The sequence below is a fragment of the Perognathus longimembris genome, chromosome 3 (assembly GCF_023159225.1).
Source record: "Perognathus longimembris pacificus isolate PPM17 chromosome 3, ASM2315922v1, whole genome shotgun sequence".
Taxonomy (NCBI): Eukaryota; Metazoa; Chordata; class Mammalia; order Rodentia; family Heteromyidae; genus Perognathus; species Perognathus longimembris.
The window spans coordinates 114,506,823-114,530,338 of NC_063163.1; the positions used below are offsets into that span (position 1 = coordinate 114,506,823).

The 23,516-nt window shown below is 43.9% G+C and overlaps 2 protein-coding genes across 3 annotated transcripts; both read left to right on the forward strand.

The window, feature by feature from the left end:
- Nucleotides 1-97: 97 nt before the first annotated feature.
- Nucleotides 98-5,618, forward strand: Rbm7 (RNA binding motif protein 7). 2 transcript variants are annotated; one of them, XM_048343880.1, is made up of 5 exons: nucleotides 98-328; nucleotides 1,318-1,480; nucleotides 2,082-2,160; nucleotides 3,181-3,275; nucleotides 4,614-4,857. In XM_048343880.1, the coding sequence occupies exons 1-5, from the start codon at nucleotides 233-235 to the stop codon at nucleotides 4,712-4,714; spliced, it is 534 nt and encodes a 177-aa protein (XP_048199837.1). In that variant the 5' UTR covers nucleotides 98-232; the 3' UTR covers nucleotides 4,715-4,857. The 2 variants fall into 2 exon arrangements, with proteins under 2 accessions (XP_048199837.1, XP_048199836.1); XM_048343879.1 differs by having other exon boundaries at nucleotides 118-328; nucleotides 3,181-3,271; nucleotides 4,614-5,618.
- Nucleotides 5,619-9,686: 4,068 nt separating this feature from the next.
- Rexo2 (RNA exonuclease 2) lies at nucleotides 9,687-19,455 on the forward strand. Its single transcript, XM_048343882.1, has 7 exons — nucleotides 9,687-9,896; nucleotides 11,042-11,125; nucleotides 13,026-13,103; nucleotides 13,711-13,822; nucleotides 15,083-15,191; nucleotides 16,833-16,886; nucleotides 19,035-19,455. Exons 1-7 carry the CDS (start codon nucleotides 9,750-9,752, stop codon nucleotides 19,162-19,164), a joined length of 714 nt encoding a protein of 237 aa, XP_048199839.1. The 5' UTR covers nucleotides 9,687-9,749; the 3' UTR covers nucleotides 19,165-19,455.
- The last annotated feature ends 4,061 nt before the right edge of the window (nucleotides 19,456-23,516 follow it).

Below are 23,516 nucleotides of genomic sequence, written 5' to 3' on the forward strand. Positions count from 1 at the left end.
GAGGAGGCTCTTCTCGCGAGCGTACGCCGCGCACGCGCACGCGCAGTCCGCCGCCGCGGCGCCGCCGGGCGAGCGTGCGTGCCGGGGCGTTGGCGCGTCGTGACATAAGAATCCGCCGGACGGGGCCGGCGGACGGACCGCGCCGGTGTCGGAGCGTGCGCAGTCAGTGCGAGCGTGGGCCGCGACCTCCGGCCGAAGCGGGGAGGGGAGGGGGGGGCGGCGCGGCGCGGCGATGGGGGCGGCGGCGGCGGAGGCGGATCGCACTCTCTTCGTGGGTAACCTGGAGACCAAGGTCACCGAGGAGCTCCTCTTCGAGCTCTTCCACCAGGTAGGCGGCTCGGCCTGCCGTCGTGCGGCTCGCTGACGAGGGGGGCTGGGGGAGGGGGGGCGGGGGGCGGGCGGCTAACGTCCTTCCGCGCGAGCTGGGCGGGTGGGGCCGTCGGGCCGCGGGGTGAGCCGGCCCCGGAGTGGCAGCGGGGACCCCCGCCGAGGGGGGCCCTGCGTCCTTCCCTCCCTCCCTCCGCGGGGCCGGGGTGGGCGGGGCCGTTACCCGGCCGGCGCCTCGCGCCTTCCCCGGGCCGCGACCGTCGTCAGGCTCCTCTTGACTCGAGGACACTGCATTTCAGCGTCTTTCGTATCTCTCATTCCCGCCGGAGTCTGCGGATCCAGCCACAGGCTTACTGCAGATCCCACTCCCCATACGTGTTTACAATAAACCCGCACCTATTGGATAGGAAGCCGGCGTGGTAGCGTTTCTGGGCTAGGAGACAGGGAGAATTCCCAGGGATCTCTCGTTCCTTTCCGTCCCGGTTAACCGCCGCAACAACGTTGGGTACAAAAGTTAACTTTTTTTGGGGGTGGGTGGGGGTGGGGGTGGGGGTGTTGTGGGAAAATCAGTTCTTGTCCCGGATAGGGGGTCCGCACTTCCGGGCAGCGGGAAACGGAGGCCTCGCTCCCCCTCCCCCATTGGTCACGTCGTGCAAACGTCGCGCGGACGTCACACGGCGGCGGTGCGGAAAGGAAACTCCCTGAATGGCCTCTTCACGCCCCCTCTCTCCCTCCTCCCCCCCCGCCCCGCCCCGCCCCGCCCCACACTACTGAGTGTGGCTTTAAGATACAAACTTACTTCACGCCTGCCAAAGTGAAATCCAGGTGTATCCGATTTGCTTTGTGTTTTTTGGTTGTTTTAAGTTCCCGATTGCCTTTCTGTTGCTTTGAAACGTTGTATCCTTTTTTTTTTTTTTTGACTTGTGAAATTTTGAGTTTTATTTCCTTGAAATCACCTTCTTTAAAAATTCTCCACACTTCTGTTTGTAGGCTGGGCCAGTAATAAAGGTGAAAATTCCAAAAGATAAGGATGGTAAACCAAAGCAGTTTGCATTTGTCAACTTCAAACATGAAGTATCTGTTCCTTATGCAATGAATCTTCTTAATGGAATCAAACTTTTTGGGAGGCCCATCAAAATTCAGTTTAGATCAGGTAACTATGACGTGATGTTACAAGGAGCCAGGGTTCCTTTACTGTGTGTTTTTTTTTTTTAAGTTTTACTCAGTTTTAAATACATTTGTGGATGAGAATAATTTATTAAATTCTGTGAGTAGCAAACATAATCCCTGGAAGAGTTAACCTTGACACGTGGGTTTTTGAAAACTGTCCTATATAAAGCGAGTTTAAAGTTTTACCTTGGAGTCCTAAGAACATAGGAGCTTCATTGTGAGAGAAGTGTAAGTTTAATATCCATGCTCTTCACAGCAAGGATTACTTTCTGAAAATAGTTGTCCAGGCTGCTTTGTGATTCACTTTCACCGATTTGGTTCTTGATCATGTCAGTGTGAAACCAAGATTATAAAGTAGTGTAGGATCAAATATTACGGCCAGAAGGGATATTTAAAATAGTATCTTCTTTGAAATGTTTGCTTTTGCATACTTTATATTATACACCGAAGAAAAACTAAAGCAAGTGGCAATACTAAGATTTAAATCCCCCCCCCCCCCCTTTTGGAGTGATTCTGTGTGAGGGAGACAAAATTTCAAATAAACCTCCTTGTCAATTAGAAATTTTGAAATTGTTTCATTCTAGGAAGTAGTCATGCCTCACAGGACACCTATCCCCAACATCAAGCTGTAAGCTCAAGCCCCACCTCCACGTCTCCTACCAGGTAAAACTCCCCACTGACTTGCTAGTCACTTACCAGAGACTTCCTCAGATAATGAGCTCAAACTACATAACGATGACTAGTTTCTTCATTATATTCCTATGTCTTTACTCTGCTGCTTTATTACTTGTGTTGCTTGCACATGTTTTATTTAAGTAGAATAATGTAAATTTTGTTTGAAAAGAATCGCCTCACACAATGGGAGAATGGATTAGAAAGGGAAAGAGTGGATTAGAAAAACCAATTAAGAAGCTAGTGGTAGCAGGGCGTGGCTGGCTCTTGCTGGCTTACCCCTCTGGAGGATTGTGGTTCATAGCAAGCACTCATGGGAATGTCTGTCAGACTCTTACCCAGTTAGTACCAAAAAGCCAGAAGTGATGCTGTGGCTCAAAATGGTAGAGCACTAGCCTTGAGCACAAAGGCTCATGGTCTTAGGCCTGGAGTTCAAACCCAAGGACTGGCACACACAAAAAGAAGCGGTTGGATCATAGCCCTGGGTTCGATTCCCCAGCACCACATAAATAGAAAACGGACAGAAGTGGCGCTGTGGCTCAAGTGGCAGAGTGCTAGCCTTGAGCAAAAAAAAATGCCAGGGACAGTGCTCAGGGCCCGAGTCCAAGCCCAGGACTGGCTAAATAAATAAATAAATAAATAAATAAAAAGAAGCGGTTGGTAGCCTCCTGGCAGGGGAATTGGAGGGAGGATGGTGGTTTGGGTTAAGGCAGTGCCAAGAGCTGTAAAGAATTGAATACCTGTGAGGAGACACTGGAAGTACGCAGTAGTACAAACAATGTCTCCTCTACATTGGCCAATCTAACCTAGACCTCTTGTGTGTCTCACCTTCAGTGGCTCTCAGTCATGTGTTTCTTAGAATCTGTGAAAATATCCTGTCTGCATTTTTCTCTTTGTTCTGTAAAAGCAGATACTCTCTTACTCTTTTTCATCTTGGAGAACTGGGTTATACTTGTGTTTAATAAAGTTGGACGAACAAATGATTATATGTTGTTTTTTTTGTTTTGACAGATATGAAAGGACTGTGGATAATATGACTCCATCATCACAGATAATTCAGAGATCATTCTCAACTCCAGAAAATTATCAGAGACAAGCAGTGGTAGGCTAATTACTTTTCAAATTGAATTGCTAAACAAAGTCATAGTCAGTTAAAATATTGTTTAGTTCACTTGTAGGCTTCTTTTCCTAAAGTCCTTAAGGCATAAATTAAATGGGTAAATTGCTTTCCACTTTCTGAGACAGGTACTCCTGTGTAGCTCTGTCTGTTGTGGAGTGTATGGTCCTCCTGCTTTAGCTTCCTGAGTGCTGGGATTTCAGGTGTATGCCAACACATGCCTTTTAAAAAAAAGAAATACTTAACATTTTCTCTAATTTTTTGTTAGATGAGCTTGATTTGTATGGATTGAATATTCATTTTACCTTTCACTAAGCATATAGTTTATGTGACGTATAGAATGTATCAGTATGTACTTTAAAGACAAGAGTAAAACCCCATTCTACATTGTAGTTCTCTTCACTGTCATTAGTGTTTATATACAAATACCGGAGATAGATTTTTTTTTTTTTAAGCTCATTACCTACTCTAAATGACTTTTTTTTGGTGCCAGTCCTGGGGCTTGAACTCAGAGCCTGGGCATTATCCCTGAGATGGTTTTTTTTTCCTCAAGGCTAGCACTTTACCACTTGAGCCACACAACTCAGCTTCACCTTTTCAGAGTAGTTTACTGGAGATGCGAGTCTTAGTGACTTTCCTGCCTGGGCTGGCTTTGAGCCACGGTCCTCAGACCTGGGCCTCCCGAGGAGCTGGGATGACAGGCGTGAGCCACCAGTGTCCCTGCTGTGGCCTGGGATCCTCGGGCTTCTCAGTCTTCCAGACCTGCATTGTAATAATTCTGTACAGTAAGAATTTGGGAACCGCTGGCCTAGTCAGTGTCACATGTCTTATTCCCCGTTCTAGTTCACCTTGCATGCTATTTTTGTCTATCTTCCCCGCATCCTTGTTTTCCATTCTTTGAAAGGTAAAGTCAGTTTTCTCTGGTTATTATTAGACATCCCATTGTCTTATTCCAGTAAAGCCTTCCACTGTTAGGACCGCTCCTATAGTACTTTGAGTCAGAATTACTGGGTTTTCTTTGAACAGATTGCTATTGTTGTTTGTACAATTTCCTTTCCCTGGCATAGAGTTTCCTTGAAATTGTCTATTCATCCTTCACTACTCAGATGCTATGTCACATTAGACAGTGACTCATATCATAATCATTTTGTGTGACCTAATAGTCAAAAGTAATAATGGAGATATCCAAGAGAATGAAGCTATTGAATTACTTTTCATTTTATTAGGTTTTGGTTTTCCTTTATTAGCTATGTGGTTAACTCTGAGTAAATATGTATTAGCTCTTCTGCTTTGCAGTTAATATTTTCTTATTTACATTTTCCCTTAGATGAACAATGTTCTGAGACAGATGTCATATGGTGGGAAATTTGGTTCTGTGCGTGTGGATCCGTCTGGATTTTCATCATCAGTTCCGTCACATGGTCATAACTTTAACCAGTCTTCCAGCTCCCCGTGGCGCCATGATACACCATCATCACAGCGCAAAGTCAGACAGAGTTCCCATCCCTACCTAGCGGATAGACACTATAGCCACCAGCGTTACCCTGATCATGGGCCTGACTACCATTACAGAGGAGCCAGAGAGGATTTCTTCTATGAAGACAGGAGTTCTGATGGCTGGAGCCATGACTACGATAACAGAAGAGACAGAGACAGTAGGGATGGGAAATGGCACTTACCTCGACACTAGGAAGTGGTATAATGAGATTGTCTTATAGGGCCATTTTAGGCCCTTGTGACTAAACATTTTGTAAAACTGTACAGAGCAGCTTTACAAGTTGCACATTTCTTATAAAAAGTTTTTAAAACCTGTAACTGCAGTTTCATACAGAAGTGAGAAGAACTGTGGTTCCAGTTTTCTTACAGTGTTAACCTTTCACCTCAGGGTTTTAGGAAGAGGAAAGGGTTTTATAAAAAAAAAAGAAAAGAAAAAGTGCTCCAGTTCCTGATAATTTTAGACAATTAGAAAGGATGAATTGTATAGATTGGTTGTATTATAAGGGGAATATTTTAATTATTTGTTACCTTTTTGTATTGCAAGGATTATCTTGTTAATCTCTGTGGATGTAATAGAAAGCATTGAAGTTAGTATTCTGAAATAGCTCTCTGTATTTTGTTAATAAGGAAATACAAGTTTTCATTTTATTAACACTTTATTTGAGGAAGCATAGTGATTATGTTTGGGGGGAAAATTAGCCTTAGAAATTTTAAGTACAAATTTTGTGACATGTTCTTTTGAGCTTTAACCCTGCTCTTGAACTCAGAAATGTAAAGCTACTATTCTAAAATTTTAGGTTTTTTTTTTTTTTTTTTGCTGGTCCTGGGCTTGAACTCAGGGCCTGGGCACTATTCATGAGCTGATTTGCTCAGGGCTAGTGCTCTACCAGTTAAGCCACAACTCCACTTATGGCTTATTTGGTAGTTTATTGGAGATGAAAGTCTCAGACTTTCCTGCCCAGGCTGGCTTCAAACCGTGATCCTGACATCTCAGCCTACTGAGTAGCTAGGATTATAGGCGAGAACCACCAGCGCCCAGGAAATTTTAGCATTTTTAAAGATTAAATCATGTTTCCTGTAAGACGGGCCACTCAGGAAGCTAAATAACTCCACTTGTATATTTTTACATTAAAAATTACAGTATTAATGTAAATTCTCTTTCTGAAGAACAAAAATATCAATGCATAATCAGATAAAATAATAAAATGTCTTACTGAAAACGCTCTTCTTGGGGAAAATCCATGGAAGCCTTTCTGTGCAGCCCTGTGTTCCTCAGATTTCAGAAATTATAACTTTTCAAAGTACCCAGGACAAGGGGGTAAGGATACATTTTATGATGGAGCTTGTACAGCTTGCTTTTTTTTTGTGCACATCAATTGGAAAGGAAGTTAACTTTCTGATTTAAAAAATTTTAAATCTCATTAATAAAAACTTTTGTATCAAGATTCTGTTTCTGTTTCCCTGCAGAGCTGTTTATAAAAATTCACTCTGAAAAAATTGGGTCCTTCTTCTTAACCACAGCATTTGTACTGTGTTGCTTTTTAATATACTATCCTACTTCAACATCACTAACTTTGGAGATATTCAGTAAGTCAGCGTACACTGTTCATATTTATTCATACTTCACTGGGGTGAAGATCATTAGTCTTTTATAATTATAGTCCTGTAATATATATTTGTAGATGTTTAGATTTCCAGTCAGCGAAGTCCTGTATGACTGTTGGGACACTTGTGAACCAAGTCTCTGGTCTCCAGAAGTTTCTATGTACTCAGGCTTTCTTGTGTCTAGTTCTCTGTCTTGGTAAATGGAGCTGTGTCCATGGCATTAAGATTTTTTTAAAAAATTGTTTGCTAAAGCAGAATAATAGGGTTTGTTTTCAAGGAACTTGTCAATTTCAGGTGTCCTAATGAAAACGTCATCAGCCGATACACAGATGGGAAACAAAGGTGAATCCTGCTTTCCTGGGATCCATCGGTAGTTTGCCTCCGTTCGTTTCAGTTCACGGCTCTGCTGTAGTGAGCTTGTTCAGTAGGCACCAGGGCCCTGCCTTCAGCTCCCAGCACTGCCCAGGAAACCAAACCCATAGTGTTGGGCTTCGGATCTTCAGTCCCAGGAGTTTTTTCCTCTTACTGGCTTTCATGTTGGGGAGCCCTTGTGATGATCTCTAGCCACACCCTCTTAGAGTTACTGAAGTAAGTACCTGTAAAGGAGAGCAGGACAGCCTCAGAAAAGTCAGTATAGGGCCACGGTAGGAAAGTGAGTTCAAAGCATGCTAATAAAAATGAAGGGGAAATAGACTTTTTGATTAATGACCAAACTGCATCATCATTACATCCTATTGTAAAGAACTGCACATCATGGCATATTACACTATTAAAATGCTGCAGATCTATGAGTACTCTCGTGTCAGTAGGATTTGGATCTACATTCACGAATGGCATGTAGATTTAAATTACTTTGGTTGGTACTTTGGTTGGTTTTAGTCTTGCTACTGGGTGCCTTATTTGATGGTATGCTAGGGCTGGTGAAGTACATGTTCTTGTATTTCTATAAATATTCATGAACTTTGTTCTGAGATGTGTACACTGGTGTGTTTCTTCAAGGCTTTGATTTCAGTGTTTTAGGTTTTGAGAAGCATATTGCCCCATTAATCCACTCCATTATTGAGGCAAGACGTGGTGAGGAACCAATGAACCATGAGTTACACAATTTTCTGCTGGCTAGTGAGAGAATATACTGTTGTGGTGCTACATGAGTGCTGAGTAACCATTAGGATTCTTTAGAGAATTTCCCCAACCTATATGCTGACCAGTATTATGAAAGCTACAGGCAGCCTGGAGGCCCCTTCTGTGCATTGGATGTTCCCTTTGCCTTGTTTTTCTTAGACTTCTAGTTGTGTTTCCTCAACTCCTGAAGTCCCTGGGCTGGGCCTGCCCTGCCCCAACCTTCCACAGTGTACCCTCAGGGCAGCCAGCTGAGCCAATCCTAGGGCCCACTTTTCCCCCTCATTTAGGGATCACTGTGTTTTGTTCCTTATCTTGCTTGTGTTTTATTTCTGGAAAATGATAAATCTAATTCCTGTTACTTCATCTTGGTCAAAAACGGGAGTTAATGCTTGAGCTTGGACTGCTACCTAAAATTCAAATTTCTTTTTGATTAACTGCATTGCAATTCTGACACTACTTAAGAGTTAGGTCAAACTTACCAGGTTAAGGGCTTAATTCTCTGTAAGATTTCCTACAATTCAGACAGCAGCCACATGCTCAGGAACTCCTAGGCTACAAATTCAGGTTAACCTAAGGTTTGGTCACTTACTCTTAAAGAGAAGGATTAGGAAAAAGCTATACTTAAGCCCAGCCCATAAAAGTTTCTGTACAAGTGGTTCTACTTTCTACGTATCAGATTGAAAAGAAACTAAGGAATAAAGACCACGAATATAAAGACACAAATATAAAATTAGCAAAACAAGCTGGGCACTGGTGGCTCATCCCTGTAATCCTAGCTACACAGGAGGCCAATCTGAGGGTGGCAGTTCAAAGCCAGGTTGGGAAAAAAGTTCATAAGACATCTCCAATAAAAACAAAAAGCTGGAAGTGGAGCTGTGGCTCAAGTGGTAGACCTCCATCCTTGAGCTTTTGAAAAGCTCAGGGACAGCATGCAGGACCTGATTTTAAGCCCCAGGACCAGTATAAAACAAAGCCCCAAAATCTAGAGCAAAATAATGTGATTGACTCAATAGGCAAAGCAGTTACAATGTACATGTCTATACTCATTGTTCAGGACAAACATTAATACTTGTAAATGTTTCAATGATCTTTTAAACCTGGCAGGTTGAGTACACCAAAAGTAGAGGTGGTTACTATCTTTAAAGCTCCCATTAGGTAACAAGGTTTCCTACAAACTTAGCAGGTATGAGTTCCTATGCAATCTACCAGTAGCTCTGAAATCAGCAGCAGATGGGTTTCAGAAAAATATATTACTCAAGGCTGTGAATATCTTTGACAGTCGCCCTTTGCTCACAAACTTACTAGCAAAGTTGAAGAGATTCACCAACTTTGACACCTTAGGGTCTAACCTTTCCTTTTTCTTTTGGCCCTCTCCTGGAAACACTAAAAACCACAGGAGAGGACAGCTGCTTTCATTCATTTTAACTGAGTCGGTAATACAGGTTTGTTATAGAAGGCTGACTTTGAGACCTTTGAAGGATGGAGATGACACCAACTAAACTGCCACACAGCTCGCATTCCTCCCAAGAAATCGGGGCTTCTGCCAGGATGGAAAAGGGACTTTTATAGACTGCAGGGCCAGTGAGGAGTGATCTCTTAATAAAGATCCCATTTAAGGACTTGTAAATGATGACAGTGGAATTGGCCCTGTGGCCCAAAATAGGACATTGCTCTTGGGTTCCAAGTAAATGGAAAAACAAAACACCGAACCAATAATCTTTCCTAAAAACCACTTAGTCTATGGAAGTAAAGGGCGGATGAATTTAAAAAAAAAGGGGGGGGGGAAAGCATAAAAAAAAAAAAAGATTAAGAACGAAATCAGATTTTTTTTCCCAACCATTTGAAGTAGAACGGTTTTCTTTTCTTTTTTTTTTTTGCAACACCTTGATTTAGAACTCATCCAAACTCAGGAAATAACTCCTGGAAGCACACAAACTTCGCTGTGGGTAATAGGCACATCCAGCCACATCCGAAAAACACGTGGCGGCGGGGGTAGGGAGGAGGGAGCGGCCGGCCTGCCGCGGGACTACCAGTCCCATCAGCCCTTTCGGCACCCGCCGCGAGCCGCGGAGGCCGATCTGGCGCGCGGCATGCCGGGACTTGTGGTCTTTGCTCTCCACCTCCCTCCTCCCTTCCCCCCCCCCCCGATCCCGGAGGCTTTGCGACGTTTAGCGACTGTAGCGCCTGCGCGCGGCCGGCGGCTGGGCTGGGCTGGGGCGGCGGCGGCTCGTGCCGGGCGATGCTAGGCGGCTCCCACGGCGCCAGGCTGTGGCGGAGCGTGGGTGGGCGGCGCGGGCAGTTCGGGCCGCGAGGAGTCCGCGAAGGTGGCGCAGCCATGGCGGCGGGGGAGAGCATGGCTCAGCGGATGGTCTGGGTGGACTTGGAGGTGAGTGAGGGGGGGTCTTCGTCCTGGGGGGAGGGTGGGCGGCGGGGGGGGGGGTGTCTCAGGTGTCCCCGGGGGAGCCCGGCAGGTGTGTGTGGGGGCGGCGGGGAGGTGTTCGGGTCTCCGGGGTGGGGCTAATGTGGGAGACCCAGCTGGACGGCTGCTGTGGGGGGGGGGGGGTACGCTGTCCCAGGGGAGCACAGCTCAGGTGAGGGGAGCCCTGCAGGTGTCGTGGGGGGGGGCGAGCTGGATGGCTGGGGGGGAGGGGGGCTGTCCCAGGGGAGCACAGCTCAGGTGAGGGGAGCCCTGCAGGTGTCGTGGGGGGGGGGGCGAGCTGTCAGGGCCTCAGGTGTCCCCGGGGAGCATCGCCAGGTGAGAGCCAGCTGGTCGGCCGGGGGAGGGGTGTTGTCCGGGTCTCAGGTGTCCCGGGTAAGTGGAGCCCTGCGGGTGTGGGGGACAGTGCTGGGCGGCCCGGGGGAGGGGGGGGTGCCTTGTCACTGGGGAGGAGTTGTCCATATGTCTGCTCAGATGTAGGTTTCCTAACTCTGGGAGACTCCAGGCTCGGGGGGGGGGGCACAGGTCAGGGGTGGGGTGGGAGGGTGACTCCCCCTTTCAAAGACTCCAGATTGTTAGGAGTTCCTAGATGGCTCGTCCTTTAGGAGAGGGGAGGCCGCTGGCTCAAGGTCGAGTTAGGGACCAGAACGCAGCTTCTCATCGCTGGTGTGTTAACCTCCCCGGGCCTTCCCTTCTCCCTTGAGCTTCGGTGTGCTCCTCCATGAAGTGAGATTAACTTTCTACATTGTGATGAAGATGGAGAGTTGTAATCCATCGGACACTTTGTGAACTTCAGAGATGAATTGATGTTAGTGGTCTAACTCTTCCCTCATTGAGTGCTGTCTGAGTTTTACTTTATGTCTGTCCCAGAGTAGAAACACAGTGCTTGAGAAATAGCCAGCTCTTGGTAAGTATGTTGGTTGAATATTAGAGGACTTAGGTTTAATGCCCAAGAAGTGTTATTACCTTTTCTCTTCTGGCTATATAGTATACATAGTACATGTATGAGGGCCATCCTGGGAAATTTGGGTAGAAGAGATCAGGAAGAGGGGTTTTTTTTTTTTTTGTATGTTATAATTTATTTTTTATTGCAGATGACAGGATTGGACATTGAGAAGGACCAGATTATTGAGATGGCCTGTCTGATTACTGACTCTGATCTGAACATTTTGGCTGAAGTAGGTGATGGCATAGTACTTAGCCGGGAGGGCATTGGAAATCTAAAGCTCACTTTTTCTAATCTCATTATTTGAAAAATAAGTGAACACGTGTCTAAAGAGGTTAAGTCCAAAGGAATATATTAGGCCATGGTAGACTTGGTACTAGGACCCATGTAATTTCATCTCATAGTCTGGTTTTCAACTGGCTATGCCAAACTTTTTCAGAAACTTTGCCATTTGCTAGGAGCTCACTGTGTGCCAGTGATAGCTCTGAGTGCTTTGTGTGTCGTCTTAGCCCTCGCAGCAACTGGAAGGTGGGTACTGTGTTATAATGCTTATTTATAGATGAAGATGTTGGGTATTTTTCCAAACCAGCCATCTGGCTGGTTACTGGGGAAGCCAGTCATTTAAACAAGGCTATGACCAGGCTCCTAACCAGTTCTTCTATAATAGTAGGATAACCAACTAATTTCCCATCAGTTTTGTGATTCCTGCCTGAGTATCCACCTATATGATCTATGCACCTTCTTCTGATGTGCTTTAAATCCTCTCTAAGTTACTTATTCTAATTACTGTGTTTATTGTCAGTTACCTACTAAAATGTAAATGTTGCGTAAAGGGTGGTTATACGGTAGTTAGGGAATAGTAACAGGAAAAGTCTCTGAGCATATTCGATACCAGTGCATTGCCTTCTTCAGCTGCTAATGTCTTCAGTCTGAGGTCAGTTGAATCTTTGGGTATGGAGCTTGTGGTTATAGGGCTGGTTGCCTTTTTCAACCAGGATGTATTTTTCTTCTAGATCTGTATTAAGATTACAGGAGTTAGAAAGTGCTTTCTTGTTGACATACTGGGCATCCATGGTAAAGGTTTTTATGAACTGAACTGCCTTTACCTGTAACATTAAGCTAAACAAATAAAACACACCTGCTACGTTTCAGCCACTCATGAAACATTTAATAAGTTTGCGTTGCCTCTGATTGGTAGGAAGGCCCCTACCTAGTCTTGAATAACTAAGACTGCCAGCGACATTTGGAGTCATTAAACAACAGCATAACAGAAATCCTGTAGAGATGTTTGTGGAAAAGTCTTGTGAAATTAAGTTCCCAGAGGGCAGGAATGGCTTACGACATCTACAGTTTGGACTTTCATTTATTTCCTGGGTGAGGAAAAGAGATGAGAAGGCAAAGCATTTATAGATGAATTGTACTGATGGAGAACCCTGCTTCTTTTCCTTGAGCCAAAAAGCCAAAGGCTTGAGGCCCTGAGTTCAATCCCTGGTACCACCACAAAGGAAAGAAAAAAAAAAAAGAAATGCTAAGGTGACTTTCTACCTTGCCAGGTCAGGCCGCTGACTAGTTAAAATAAACTTTCCTTCCCTTTTTTAAAAAAAGTATTAAAGTACTGTTAATATTAAACAGTGTAACTTATTCAAAGTACCTGTACTGTAACCTATTGGTTCTCCAGTTGTCTTCTTTGTATACTGTTCTGCAGTTTGCTTTTGCCCTCAGAGATACTGATGCTTTTCAAAAATTAACTCATAATCAAGGGTTGGCAAACTTTCAGTGTTAAATATGTTAAGCTTTGCAGGCCATATAATTCACTATCATGGGCTTCTTTTCTTCTTTTACAAATGTAAACTCATTTTTAGCTTGCATCATAAAAAAAAAAAATCCAAAACTGGGGGCTGTGGCTTGCTGACTCTTGGTAGTGTGTGTGTGTGTGTGTGTGTGTGTGTGTGTGTGTGTGTGTGTGTGTTTCTGTGTCCTTTTTGGCTCCATGTGGGCTACTTGTAGAGTTCACGAAGTGCCCTTATCTCCTGTTTTCTCCCATAGGGAAAATCGTTTAGTCCTTAAATGCTTACCTCTGAAAGCAAGCTCATTTCTGATTCTTAGTAACTAATGGCTTGTCCCATCCACAGGGTCCCAACCTGATTATCAAACAGCCAGACGAATTGCTGGACAGCATGTCCGATTGGTGTAAGGAGCATCATGGGAAGGTAACATTACCAAATAACAAGATTGCTGCTTTGGGGATCAGTAACAAGCGTGTTGCGTCCACATCTGAATCCTATTCCATTGCTGGATGGTATTAAATTAAAAAAAAAAAAGGGTTAGAGGAAGATTGCTTGGCAAGCCTGGGAAACTGCTTGCTCTTTACTTTTCATCTCTGGGGCCTCTCGAGATCTTCTCCTGAAAGTCCTCTATTTTTCTCTTCTGCACTCTGTCGCGAATGAACACCTTGTGGATTGTCAAGTATTACTCAAGTCAGTCTTTTGGATAAGGTTAGCCATCAGCTGTCAGAGAAAGGGGAACGCGCCCCGGTTAAGAGCGTTTCTTCCCAGAGGTTATGTCCTGGGACTTTGAGCAACATTCTCTTTTTGACTGTGTGGAGATTGGCTACTAGCCAATCAGGAACACAACTTGTTTGGCTTGGATTCTTTTAAGAAACAGTCGGTATAAAGATGGCACTTCCCGTTCGAACTTGAGCCCTTAAAACAAGAATGGTGATATTTGCTCGCGTGAGAAGTGAATTTTCATTTCTGGATACCTTTGAAAAACTGACTTCATGTGTTTCTGGTGGGGGCTGGGGATTCTCTCTTGCAGTCTGGTCTTACCAAAGCAGTGAAGGAGAGTACAATCACATTGCAGCAGGCAGAGTATGAATTTCTCTCCTTTGTACGACAGCAGACTCCCCCGGGGCTCTGTCCGCTTGCAGGTAAAATGCAGTCCCATGTGTATCTTGTCCATAGTCTACCATTGTAGTGGGGCAGCACACTGCCCTCCTGCAAGACCAGCCGTGTCTCCTTCCACTTAATTTGGATTATGCCTTAACTTTTGGGTTCAAATTTTCCTCGGGGAATATGAGGGGAAATGTCCTGAAACTTGACAGTCTATCTGGGAAGCACAGAGATGAACTCAGTTGATGATTTTTTTTTTCCCTTCCCATATTTTTATTTCAGAAAAGTTTCATATGTGCTGAGAAATTGGGTTTAGTAATTGTTAACTTTATGCTGTGTTGGTTTTCCTTTTTTTTTTTTTAACTTTTGGAAAGAAATTACATTGTGACCCTCATTCCTAAAATAATAATGTTCATCCCCTGAAATAAGGACATCATTTTCTTTTATAATACAGTGTCATTACTGTGTTGAAGATGATTAAAAATCGTTCCATCTGTGGTGCCTAGTGTACATTTGATGCGCTGTCTTAATATCTTAATTGTTTTTTAAACCTGGAGTCAATCAGAGTTCATGCATTTGGCTTTAGTCTGTTGATCTAAAACCCTCTACCTCCTTTCTTTTTTCCCCTTGTGGTACTGATTTTGTTTTTTTTAAGAGACCAGTCCAATTTTTTTTAACGTTGACATTGTCAGAGGGAAATTGATGATGTTCTGTGTGGGTATATATTTGCATTTGTGTATGTAAATTCATGTGGTAACTGAAGCTTCCTTTAAATACACAAAGTTTTGGCATTAAATACAAGAAAGAGCGTATATTGTATGAAGGTTTTCCCCAGAAAATATGGCCGATGTCTCATTTTAAAGTTTTTAATTATAGCTTTAGTGTTTTTAATATATACCATTGTATGAAAACATGAACATAGCTATGACTTGTCAAAAAACTGGAATGTAAATAAAGTTTTATTTACTACAAGTCAGTTAAATTATGAGTGTTAGTGTGGATTTTGTGATCCTGGGAGGAAGCTTGCACATTTGGGATGACCTGAAAAAGTCACAGATTTGTGCCTTCTTTAAAGTGTGTGTAATGATAGCATTATTCTTTTGTCCGTGGGAGGCCATTTGAAAGTTTGTTATGAAGTAGACTGACTCAATAGTTTGAAATGCTTGGGATTCTGCACTTGTAACTTACTCAGAATGGATGTAGAAATGCTGTTAGAATAAAGTAATTTAAACGAGTTCTTATACCTTGTTGTATACTACTAGAAACCCATAGATGCAGTATGCTTCATGTCTTTCTAGGAAATTCAGTTCATGCAGATAAGAAGTTTCTTGACAAATACATGCCCCAGTTCATGAAACATCTTCATTATAGAATAATTGATGTGAGCACTGTTAAAGAACTGTGCAGGTAAGGGCTCTACGTAGGATCCATTAAGTTGCCTCCTTTAGCATGTCTTCCTTGGGAATTGGTAGAACATCACTGAACAGGCGGAACTGAGGGTGCTCAGCTGGTGTGTATCCTTGCCCATTCTCACTTGCCCCTGAGTGGTGAGACTTGGGAGAAAGGTCACAGATCTTCCTTTGGTAAACGTCACGAGTCATGAGCGCTCAGTCTGTGCCTTGCGTTGGCCTGTCTGCTCGGCACAGAGATGCAGAGTGCTTCTGTGGCTTAGCGTCACGCAAGCTGACATGTGTAATGGGAGTGTGAATGGAATCCGGGGGCTTGGGGAAGAGGGCTGAGGGCTCCGTGCCCTGCAGCGGGAAATTGGGAAGTAGCGGGTCGCTTTTGAGTTAAGATTTAAAGAAGGGGCAGTTTCCCAGATCTGTAAGTGAGGGAAGAACTTTCCTTAGAGTCACTCAGCAGAGGTGTTGGCGAGTTGGCAGGTAAAGCAAACGTATACAAAGAATTACAGAGGATTTGTTAGTGCTGGGGTACGGGAAGGTGAGCGTGGCAAGCGTGTGAGGTGAGACCCGATCACCTGTGCCGTGCTGGGGGAGGGGTGGTTTTACCTAGTAAGGGACGGGATTCCCGTTTGTTTCAGAAGGTTTCAGCAGAAATTGATGATCAGGTGAAATGAATCCTGTGGATGACAACGGGGTGGGCAGAGTGGGAGGGTGATTGTTGCATCATCTTGGAGAGAGAAGAATGAGCCCGGGAAACGGCCCTTGGGGTAGTCAGGAGGGAGATGGAGGTGGAATCTTTGCGCAGGTCAGGCGGTGCAACATCGGAAGTTCGAGTGAGGGAGTTGAGAAAAAGGAAGATTTTAATTTTTTTTGCTGTTTCTAGTTGAGGCAGCTTAGGTGGATGATTGAATGGTTCAAAGAATAGAACGAGTGAAGGAGGGAACAGATGTTGCCAAACAAAAGGGACGTAATGTGCATAGCATCCGGGATGGAGAAAATGATTTGATTGTTAAAGTTCATAGACTTCATAAGCTATGAAGTAGAGTAGAATGACAATTTTCATCACTGTGAAAGTTTAAATGCGTACTGTGAAATATATGTAATAACTTAAACCCAATTAAAAAAAGGAAGAAACCTAAGAAGGAGTAGATTTGGTAGATGGAGTAGGTGAGCTGTGGTGTTCATATATATAATATAAAGATATACATATTATATAATATACATTATATAATATAAACATTATATATAAACAGCTCACCCATATATATTTACATATGTATATATGTATATATATATACATATACACACATATTACACACACACACATATATATATCTGGGAATATCTGGTGAATTTTTAGGTGGCAATGACCACGAGGCACTTGGGCTAGAAAGAAACTCTGGAGAGGATTGTGCTGTCATTGGAGACTGAGGAATCCTCTACACTGATGAGCTTGCCCAAAGAGAACATACAAGACAGGGAAGGGTAGAAGATAGAGTCCCTGGTCAAAGAGGCATCTTGAAAGTCACCACTCTTTTCAAAGTCACAAATGCCTTTTTCAGTGTTAATAAATGACTTGAAGGAGGTAATTACTCAGTGTGTCTGAGACAGTTTCCTTTGAGAGTTCCATTTCTACCATGTACAGACGCTGGTACCCAGAAGAATATGAATTTGCACCAAAGAAGGCTGCCTCTCACAGGTAAGACCGGGTCCTTCCAAGCGCATGCCAGACTGACACACAACTCCCAGGGTTTGGCTGTTTGAAATAACCTCCCCTTCTCCACTGTTCCTCCTCAGGAAAGATAAAAGTTGACCAGCAGAAAGATAACTTTCTTAAGTCTGATGGAGGGTCTAGATTCCATTCTTGGGAGGGTTATCTAGGATCTGTCTCTTTTTGTATTAATTTGGTTTGTCAGTGTGATGATACAAAGTGTAGTCTTTCTAGAAGTGAGCAAAATCAGTTTTTTTTCTTGTAGAAAATACAGGACTGGGAATTAGAAGATTTTGTGTTCACTTGTGTAGTACAGTTGTTATGGATGGACACTTCAGGGTTTGTGTGTGTGTGTGTGTGTGTGTGTGTGTGTGTTCATTGCATTGGCATGAAGTATATTGCACAAGAAATTTGAAGGTTTTATGCATCAACCGTTCTGTATCATTTCTTTCATATTCCCTATTTTATTATTTTTTGAGCTATTTAGAAACATAAAATGTGGTGGTAGATTTAGTGTTCAGCTTCTAAAGGTAGTCTTTTTTTTTTTTTGGCCAGTCCTGGGGCTTGAATTCAGGGCCTGGGCACTGTCCCTGGGTTTTTTCTGCTCAAGGCTAGCCACAGGCTACCTCAAGGCTACCACTTAGCCACAGTGCTAGTTCCTCAATTCTGACTTTTTTCTGAGTAGTTTACTGGAGATAAGAGTCTGATGGACTTTCCTGCCCAGGCTGGCTTTGAATAGCAATCCTCAGATCTCAGCCTCCTGAGTAGCTAGGATTACAAGTGTGAGCCACCAGCACCCAGCTCTAAGGGTAGTTTTCTAAGGATAGCACCAAGCAGTCAGGGCAAGACCAGTCCTCAAGCTAAGAAGCCTGGCATTCTTGTGGGTTTTCACTGGGCATGCCTAGAGAGTAGTTCAAGTCTGCATGAAGCAGTGATGTTTGGATGTTTTAGCTTTTAGAAAGGTAGTAATCTTCCTATATTATGTTAGGTAATATTCTTCGTGAGGTTGCAGGAGACCCTCCATGATAAAACACACTGGTATTTCTGTGAAAAACTAGAACTCGGAATATTTTTATATGATGTGAAATGTGGATATTTTCACCAAATGGCGTAACTCATAACTGCCTAGCCTCATGTCAGGCTTTGGCACAGAGTTCTTTGGGCTTTGAAGTCCATTTTAGGTTTCAGTGTCAGGGTGTATGGTTAGATGCCTCTACTTAGCCAGAAGCTGTCTTTTGAAAGCCCTAGCTCTGTACCATATCTCTAGGACCTGAGAAGATGGCAGATTTTTGCCTTTGCCACAGAAATAACTGCGATAAAATTCTTGCAGTAAAGTTTGTACAGTTTGTTCTCTACCAAAGGCCTAGCCCATTATTCAGAGATTAGTGATTTAGTCAAACATTATTCTAATAAAGTTGGTTATCTGAATTCTCAGACTACAGTAGATAAAACAGCCTGTTGAAGGGGAAGAGTTGTTAGCTGGAGAGGGGCAGCGGCTGATGACCGCGCAAATCACCATGTGAGGAACCTCCTTTACTGCTCTTTACCGTTCGAGCTGATTGCTGGTGTTCCTTGCAGAGACTGAGTCTTGCAAGAAGGATGTTCAAGTATTTTGGGTACAGGGACATCATTTAGTATTGGGCAGTGTTTTATGAGCTGTTAATATAGTATCCTATGAAGATGGCCCATTAAGTTTTAGAAATACTGTATAGATGTCTAGTTTCCTCTTAGCAGTGCATTGTGCACATTAGTTTATTACATGTGTGGAAGAAAACTTCCAAAAAGAAATGTTCAATCTAGTTTTTCCTGAATTGATTTGTCCCTGAGTCCCCTCCCCTTCCCCTCTCCCACCCCCACCCATGGCCAGGGGGGGAAATATTCCATCCTCACCTTAGAAAACACTTTTGGAAATTTTAATCCATATAAAATGGTGAAAATATTTTGTAAAGAATAAAATACTTAAAATAGCTTTACCAAAAAGATCCCTTTCTTCGTGATGCCGGATCATTAGTTGGATTCGCAAGTAACTCATTGTCCTTAAGTTATTTATTTATTTTTTTAAAGTTATATTTACAGAATAATTTCCATTTCCCCTACTTTTGGACATTCAGTTGGGTGTGGTGTGTTTGCTTGTAGGGCCCTCGATGACATTAGTGAAAGCATCAAAGAGCTTCAGTTTTACCGAAATAACATCTTCAAGAAAAAAACAGATGAGAAGAAGAGGAAAATTATAGAAAACGGGGAGAATGAGAAGACCGTGAGTTGACGCTGGTTCTTGGCCGCTACAGCAGAGTTCTCTGGAAGCACCTCTAGTGGTTTCTTTCCTTTTTTTTTTTTTTCTCTCTCTTTTTTTCCATGCTGATATCCCCACCGAGCACCTTCTTCAGTTAACTTGCATCTCCAGACTATTCTCCTCCTAACATCCCAGTAAGACACAGCAGCTCCTTTGTGAGCGCCAGGCCGTGCTTGTCCCAGACACACACCTGCGTTTGCTTTTAGATCATTTCTTTTGTTTAAAAATAAATAAACAATAAAGCTAGTTCTATTGAAATGCAAACCCTGTGTACCATCTGTTCTTCAGTTGTTTACTCATTGGGGGAAAAAATGGCGCCATTCTCCTCCCCAATTCATGGGCTACTGTATTTTAATTAAAAATATTTTTGAATAGTTGTTTAAAGGGGTTTAATATTTAATATGTACACTTACCAAAATGGCCTCTTGAGGACGCGCGGTATGCTAATATTTAAATCCTCACAGTGTAACTGGAGTAAGTTTCATTGGTCCACTAGGAAGCACACTTAACTCTGTTTTGCTTTTACAAGTCCACATGTTAGGCCGAAGAAGCGGATTTGGGCTCCTTGTTATCTAGACTGCTCTGGAATAGACCTACTCTTACTGGGCTTTGCTGAAATCCAGGCGAGGTTACAGGCTCTCTGCGTGACCCACCGGGGTTTAGCTCACTGACCGGGTAAGACGTACAGGCAGTCAAGGAGTCCGCGGCTCCCCGAATGTGAGGAGCCGGTGCGCTAAGCCTGTGGCGGGCACATGGTGGAGAGGGCGCTCCAGTCGGAATCGATTCACTCCCAAGTTGCTGTCGCCTGCACCGCAAGGGTCAGGTGAGCGTGCCGGGCGCCGTGGGGTCCTCCGGAACACAGGGCTCGCTGTGTGTCCTGCGTGCCTCGCCTCTGACGAGGGTCCTCTGAAGATGAGGGATTGGAAGTGGGGAGTTGGTGCTGTCATGGAGAACTGATGGAGGAGGAGACTTCTGTGATCATCTCAAGTGGCACTCCTCCCGTTGTCCTCGTGGGCGAGGGTTATACATGCAGACCGGAGGAGAATCTTACAGTGCTTTTTTCCTTGCGTAAAACTTTTTAACTTGAGTCACTTCTATAACAAGGGAATGAGTGGAGAGAACTATTTTAATGTAACTTTTTCCAAAGGGGAAAAAGAAAATGAAGGCTTAGATTCACGAGTCTTAGTAAGTATGAGTGGATGAAAATTTAGGTCTGTTGATTTTCCTGTGCTATTTTTAACCCTCTGGAATGGGATGTGGCACCATTAGTGGTTTGGAAAGCCAGACTGGGGAACAAGAACAGGGATTTTGAGGCAACCTGTGGGTTCAGATCCAAGTTCTTGATGTATTCAAGGACGTTGGACGTTGATAAATGCATTGATCTGAGTCTCAGTTTCCATATCTGTAACGTTAATACTGGTTCCTAACATAGGGAATTGTTACATGAAATACTACTGCGGTTCTGAGCTCACCCCTGGTCCACCGTAGGCCGACCGCCTTTTGGTTTGGCCGCTACTGAGTTTGTTGAGCTCAAGGCCTCACATGAGCTCAGTTATATAGGCTTGGCTGTCACTCTTCCAGCTGAGTCACAAATCCAGCCTTGCTTCTCACTGGTTATTTTGGGGATGAAATAATCTGGACTTCTCCTCCCTGGCTGGCTTCGAATCTTCATCTTTAGATCTCAGTCTCCTGAGAAGCCAGGATGATAGATAGGAGTTTCCAGAAGCACTGTTCATTAACATCTAATGTTAATCGAGGAGTTGACTCAGCACAGGAACTCTAGGAGGTTTATTGTTTATTGTGATTGGTTAGTGTTGATCACAGGCCGGTATCTTTTTTTTTTTTTTTTCCCAAGTAAAAAGATGGATTTATTGGGGAAGTAAAAGGTCTACTGACCGGCCAGGGTCACGGCCCGGACTCGGGAGCTGGGACCACGCTGCGGGCCAATATCTTAATGTGGTGTCCACTGAATGCTTATAAGCAACTACACCATGCTGGGAACTCTGGGAAAGGCCACTTAACAGCAGTGTGACCTTGACCTGGCTTAGTGTTTCCAGCTAAAATTTTGGCAAGATGATCTTTACCCTTACGTTAGCCCTCAGGAATGTAAATTCTGTTGCAGAAATAGATGTGAAGATGCGGGTCTGGAGAAAGCAAGTCCTAGGAAGCAGGCACCGCTCTCCGTGGCCAGGGATTTTCCCACACACTCTGGTTAATTAACATATCAGTTTTATTTTTCTGGTGAGAATTTTAAATCTTTGTTACAGAATGACCAGTCTGGTGATTGAATTTTCCGTTTTGAACTTTCCTTCTACAGTAGAGCTCTGTTGTCCCAGAGTGAAGCCTGTGTGAAAGGTTTTGTAAAACGGTTGGCATCCTAGCGGATGAGCAAGCAAGTCTGCTCTGTGTAAAGACATGATGAGCAGTGATCAGTTCATTATTTATTCTCCTGCTTTAAAAGAAGAAATTTAAATGTGTGGGGCTGGCACTTAGGGCTTCACAGGGGATTCTTGAAGCTATGAAGTGATTTCTGTGAAATGAACTACAGTACCAATTGGTTTTAAATAGAACTTCAGCTTGAAAAACCCCGAGTGTGCGTGCTTCGCAGGCCTGCCACTCCTACGCCCCCCGGATTCTCAATGATGGGGGCTCTCTGCCTGTGGTAACTATCCTGCAAACCTCATTCCCCAAACCATCCAGGTGTGCTTCGCCTGCATCAGACTCAGGAAGAGACTGGACCAGCACTGTGCGGATAATCTTGTCTGTACTACTTGCGGGCTCTGGCCCTTGTCCTGAGTCTGAGCCAGAAAGGCCCCCTTTCCAGCAGTTTAGCCAAAGGAGATCAGAATGAAATCCAACATGCCTGTTTTCTCACTTACAAAACAGTCTATTTTAAACAGCTGACAGATTCATAGAAGAAAATTTGATCTTGGGCAAAAGTAGTGTTTCTTTTTTTGTATGTATAAGCCATGAAAAGGAAATAATAGCTGGTTGTAATGTTCCTGTGCTGTACTGCCACACTGATGGCTGCGTGTCCCCTGTCACTCCAGAGCCCTCGCATTTTGAAATATTCCTAATCATCAGGGATGGTGGAAGAAGGGTTGTTGCTGGGAGGAGCAGCGTCTGTAGTAGATTGATGGGAGCAAAAGCTATTGTAATTCCATCACTGTTACTGAGGGCCAAAGCACTTGTGCTATGTATCTCTTGATAGGGGCTGCAGATCTGCTGCGACCGTGGATTGGATTTTAGTTATTGGAACAGAACTTTTAATTCACGCGGTTCATTATAAAACTGTAGATCGCCATGGCGGTGATATAATGAAGAGTGTTTCCTCCTGAGTAAAGGGACGGCGTAGCTTCCAATCCCTGTGAAGGAAGACTAGATGGTGTCTTCCAATAGAAGAGGCCCATGCCGCCAGTCTGTTACTTCCACAATCCACAGGTCACGTTGACCGCAGGTCAGTGGAGGCCAGAGTTAGCTTGGGCTGTGGGGCTGTCAGTGGAGTTTTGTACCTTGGGTGATTATGCCATGGATGAGCTGATATATGGAAAATGAGGGCTTCTGAAGGGGAACCGCAAAGGAGCGCAGGGAGGTCGAGGACCGTGGAGGAGAAAGTGTTCCTGTGTGAGTGGAAATGCGGGAGTGTGTGTGTGTGTGTGTGTGTGTGTGTGTGTGTGTGTGTGTGTGAATCCAGGGTCCGGTACATGATCTGGGCGGCACAACAATGTGAATGTGTGCTTCGGGTCTCCAACGGCATGCTTAAATATGACAAAATATGGTGAGTTTTATGTTTGTTACACCCACACACCCCAAACACACTTAATTCACTACCACCACGTTTGGAATGAGCTTGTCTTAGGATCAGTGTGTAACGGCACATCTTGGAGGAGCAGCGCGTAAACATGATGGATTAGAGCATTGACAGCGGGACAGTTTTACTGCGTGTTTCAAGGTGGCTGTGTTATTATGTTATTTTTATGGCTGCTTTGTTTACTTTTAGTGACCTGCTGCAAGCCAGATTGCTAAGTCAAGGCTAACAGTAAGAGAATTAAAAGATACTCATGAAAATATATGTGGGAAGGCTTACGAAGTCTTTCCCTTAGGCTTTATCACACATTTTCTTTATTCCTGTCTATACTGACTTGAATGAATTAGACTTAGGTCATTCATGGCATGCTGTTGGTTGATGCAAAATGGCTTTTCATTTTATATGATTCCCCACCCCAGCTCCATTCCCAGCCTCACAATCCCCAGCGTATTTAATCTGTTATTTCTTGATAATACACAATAGTATGCGTGTATATTAAATTGGTACAAATGCTATC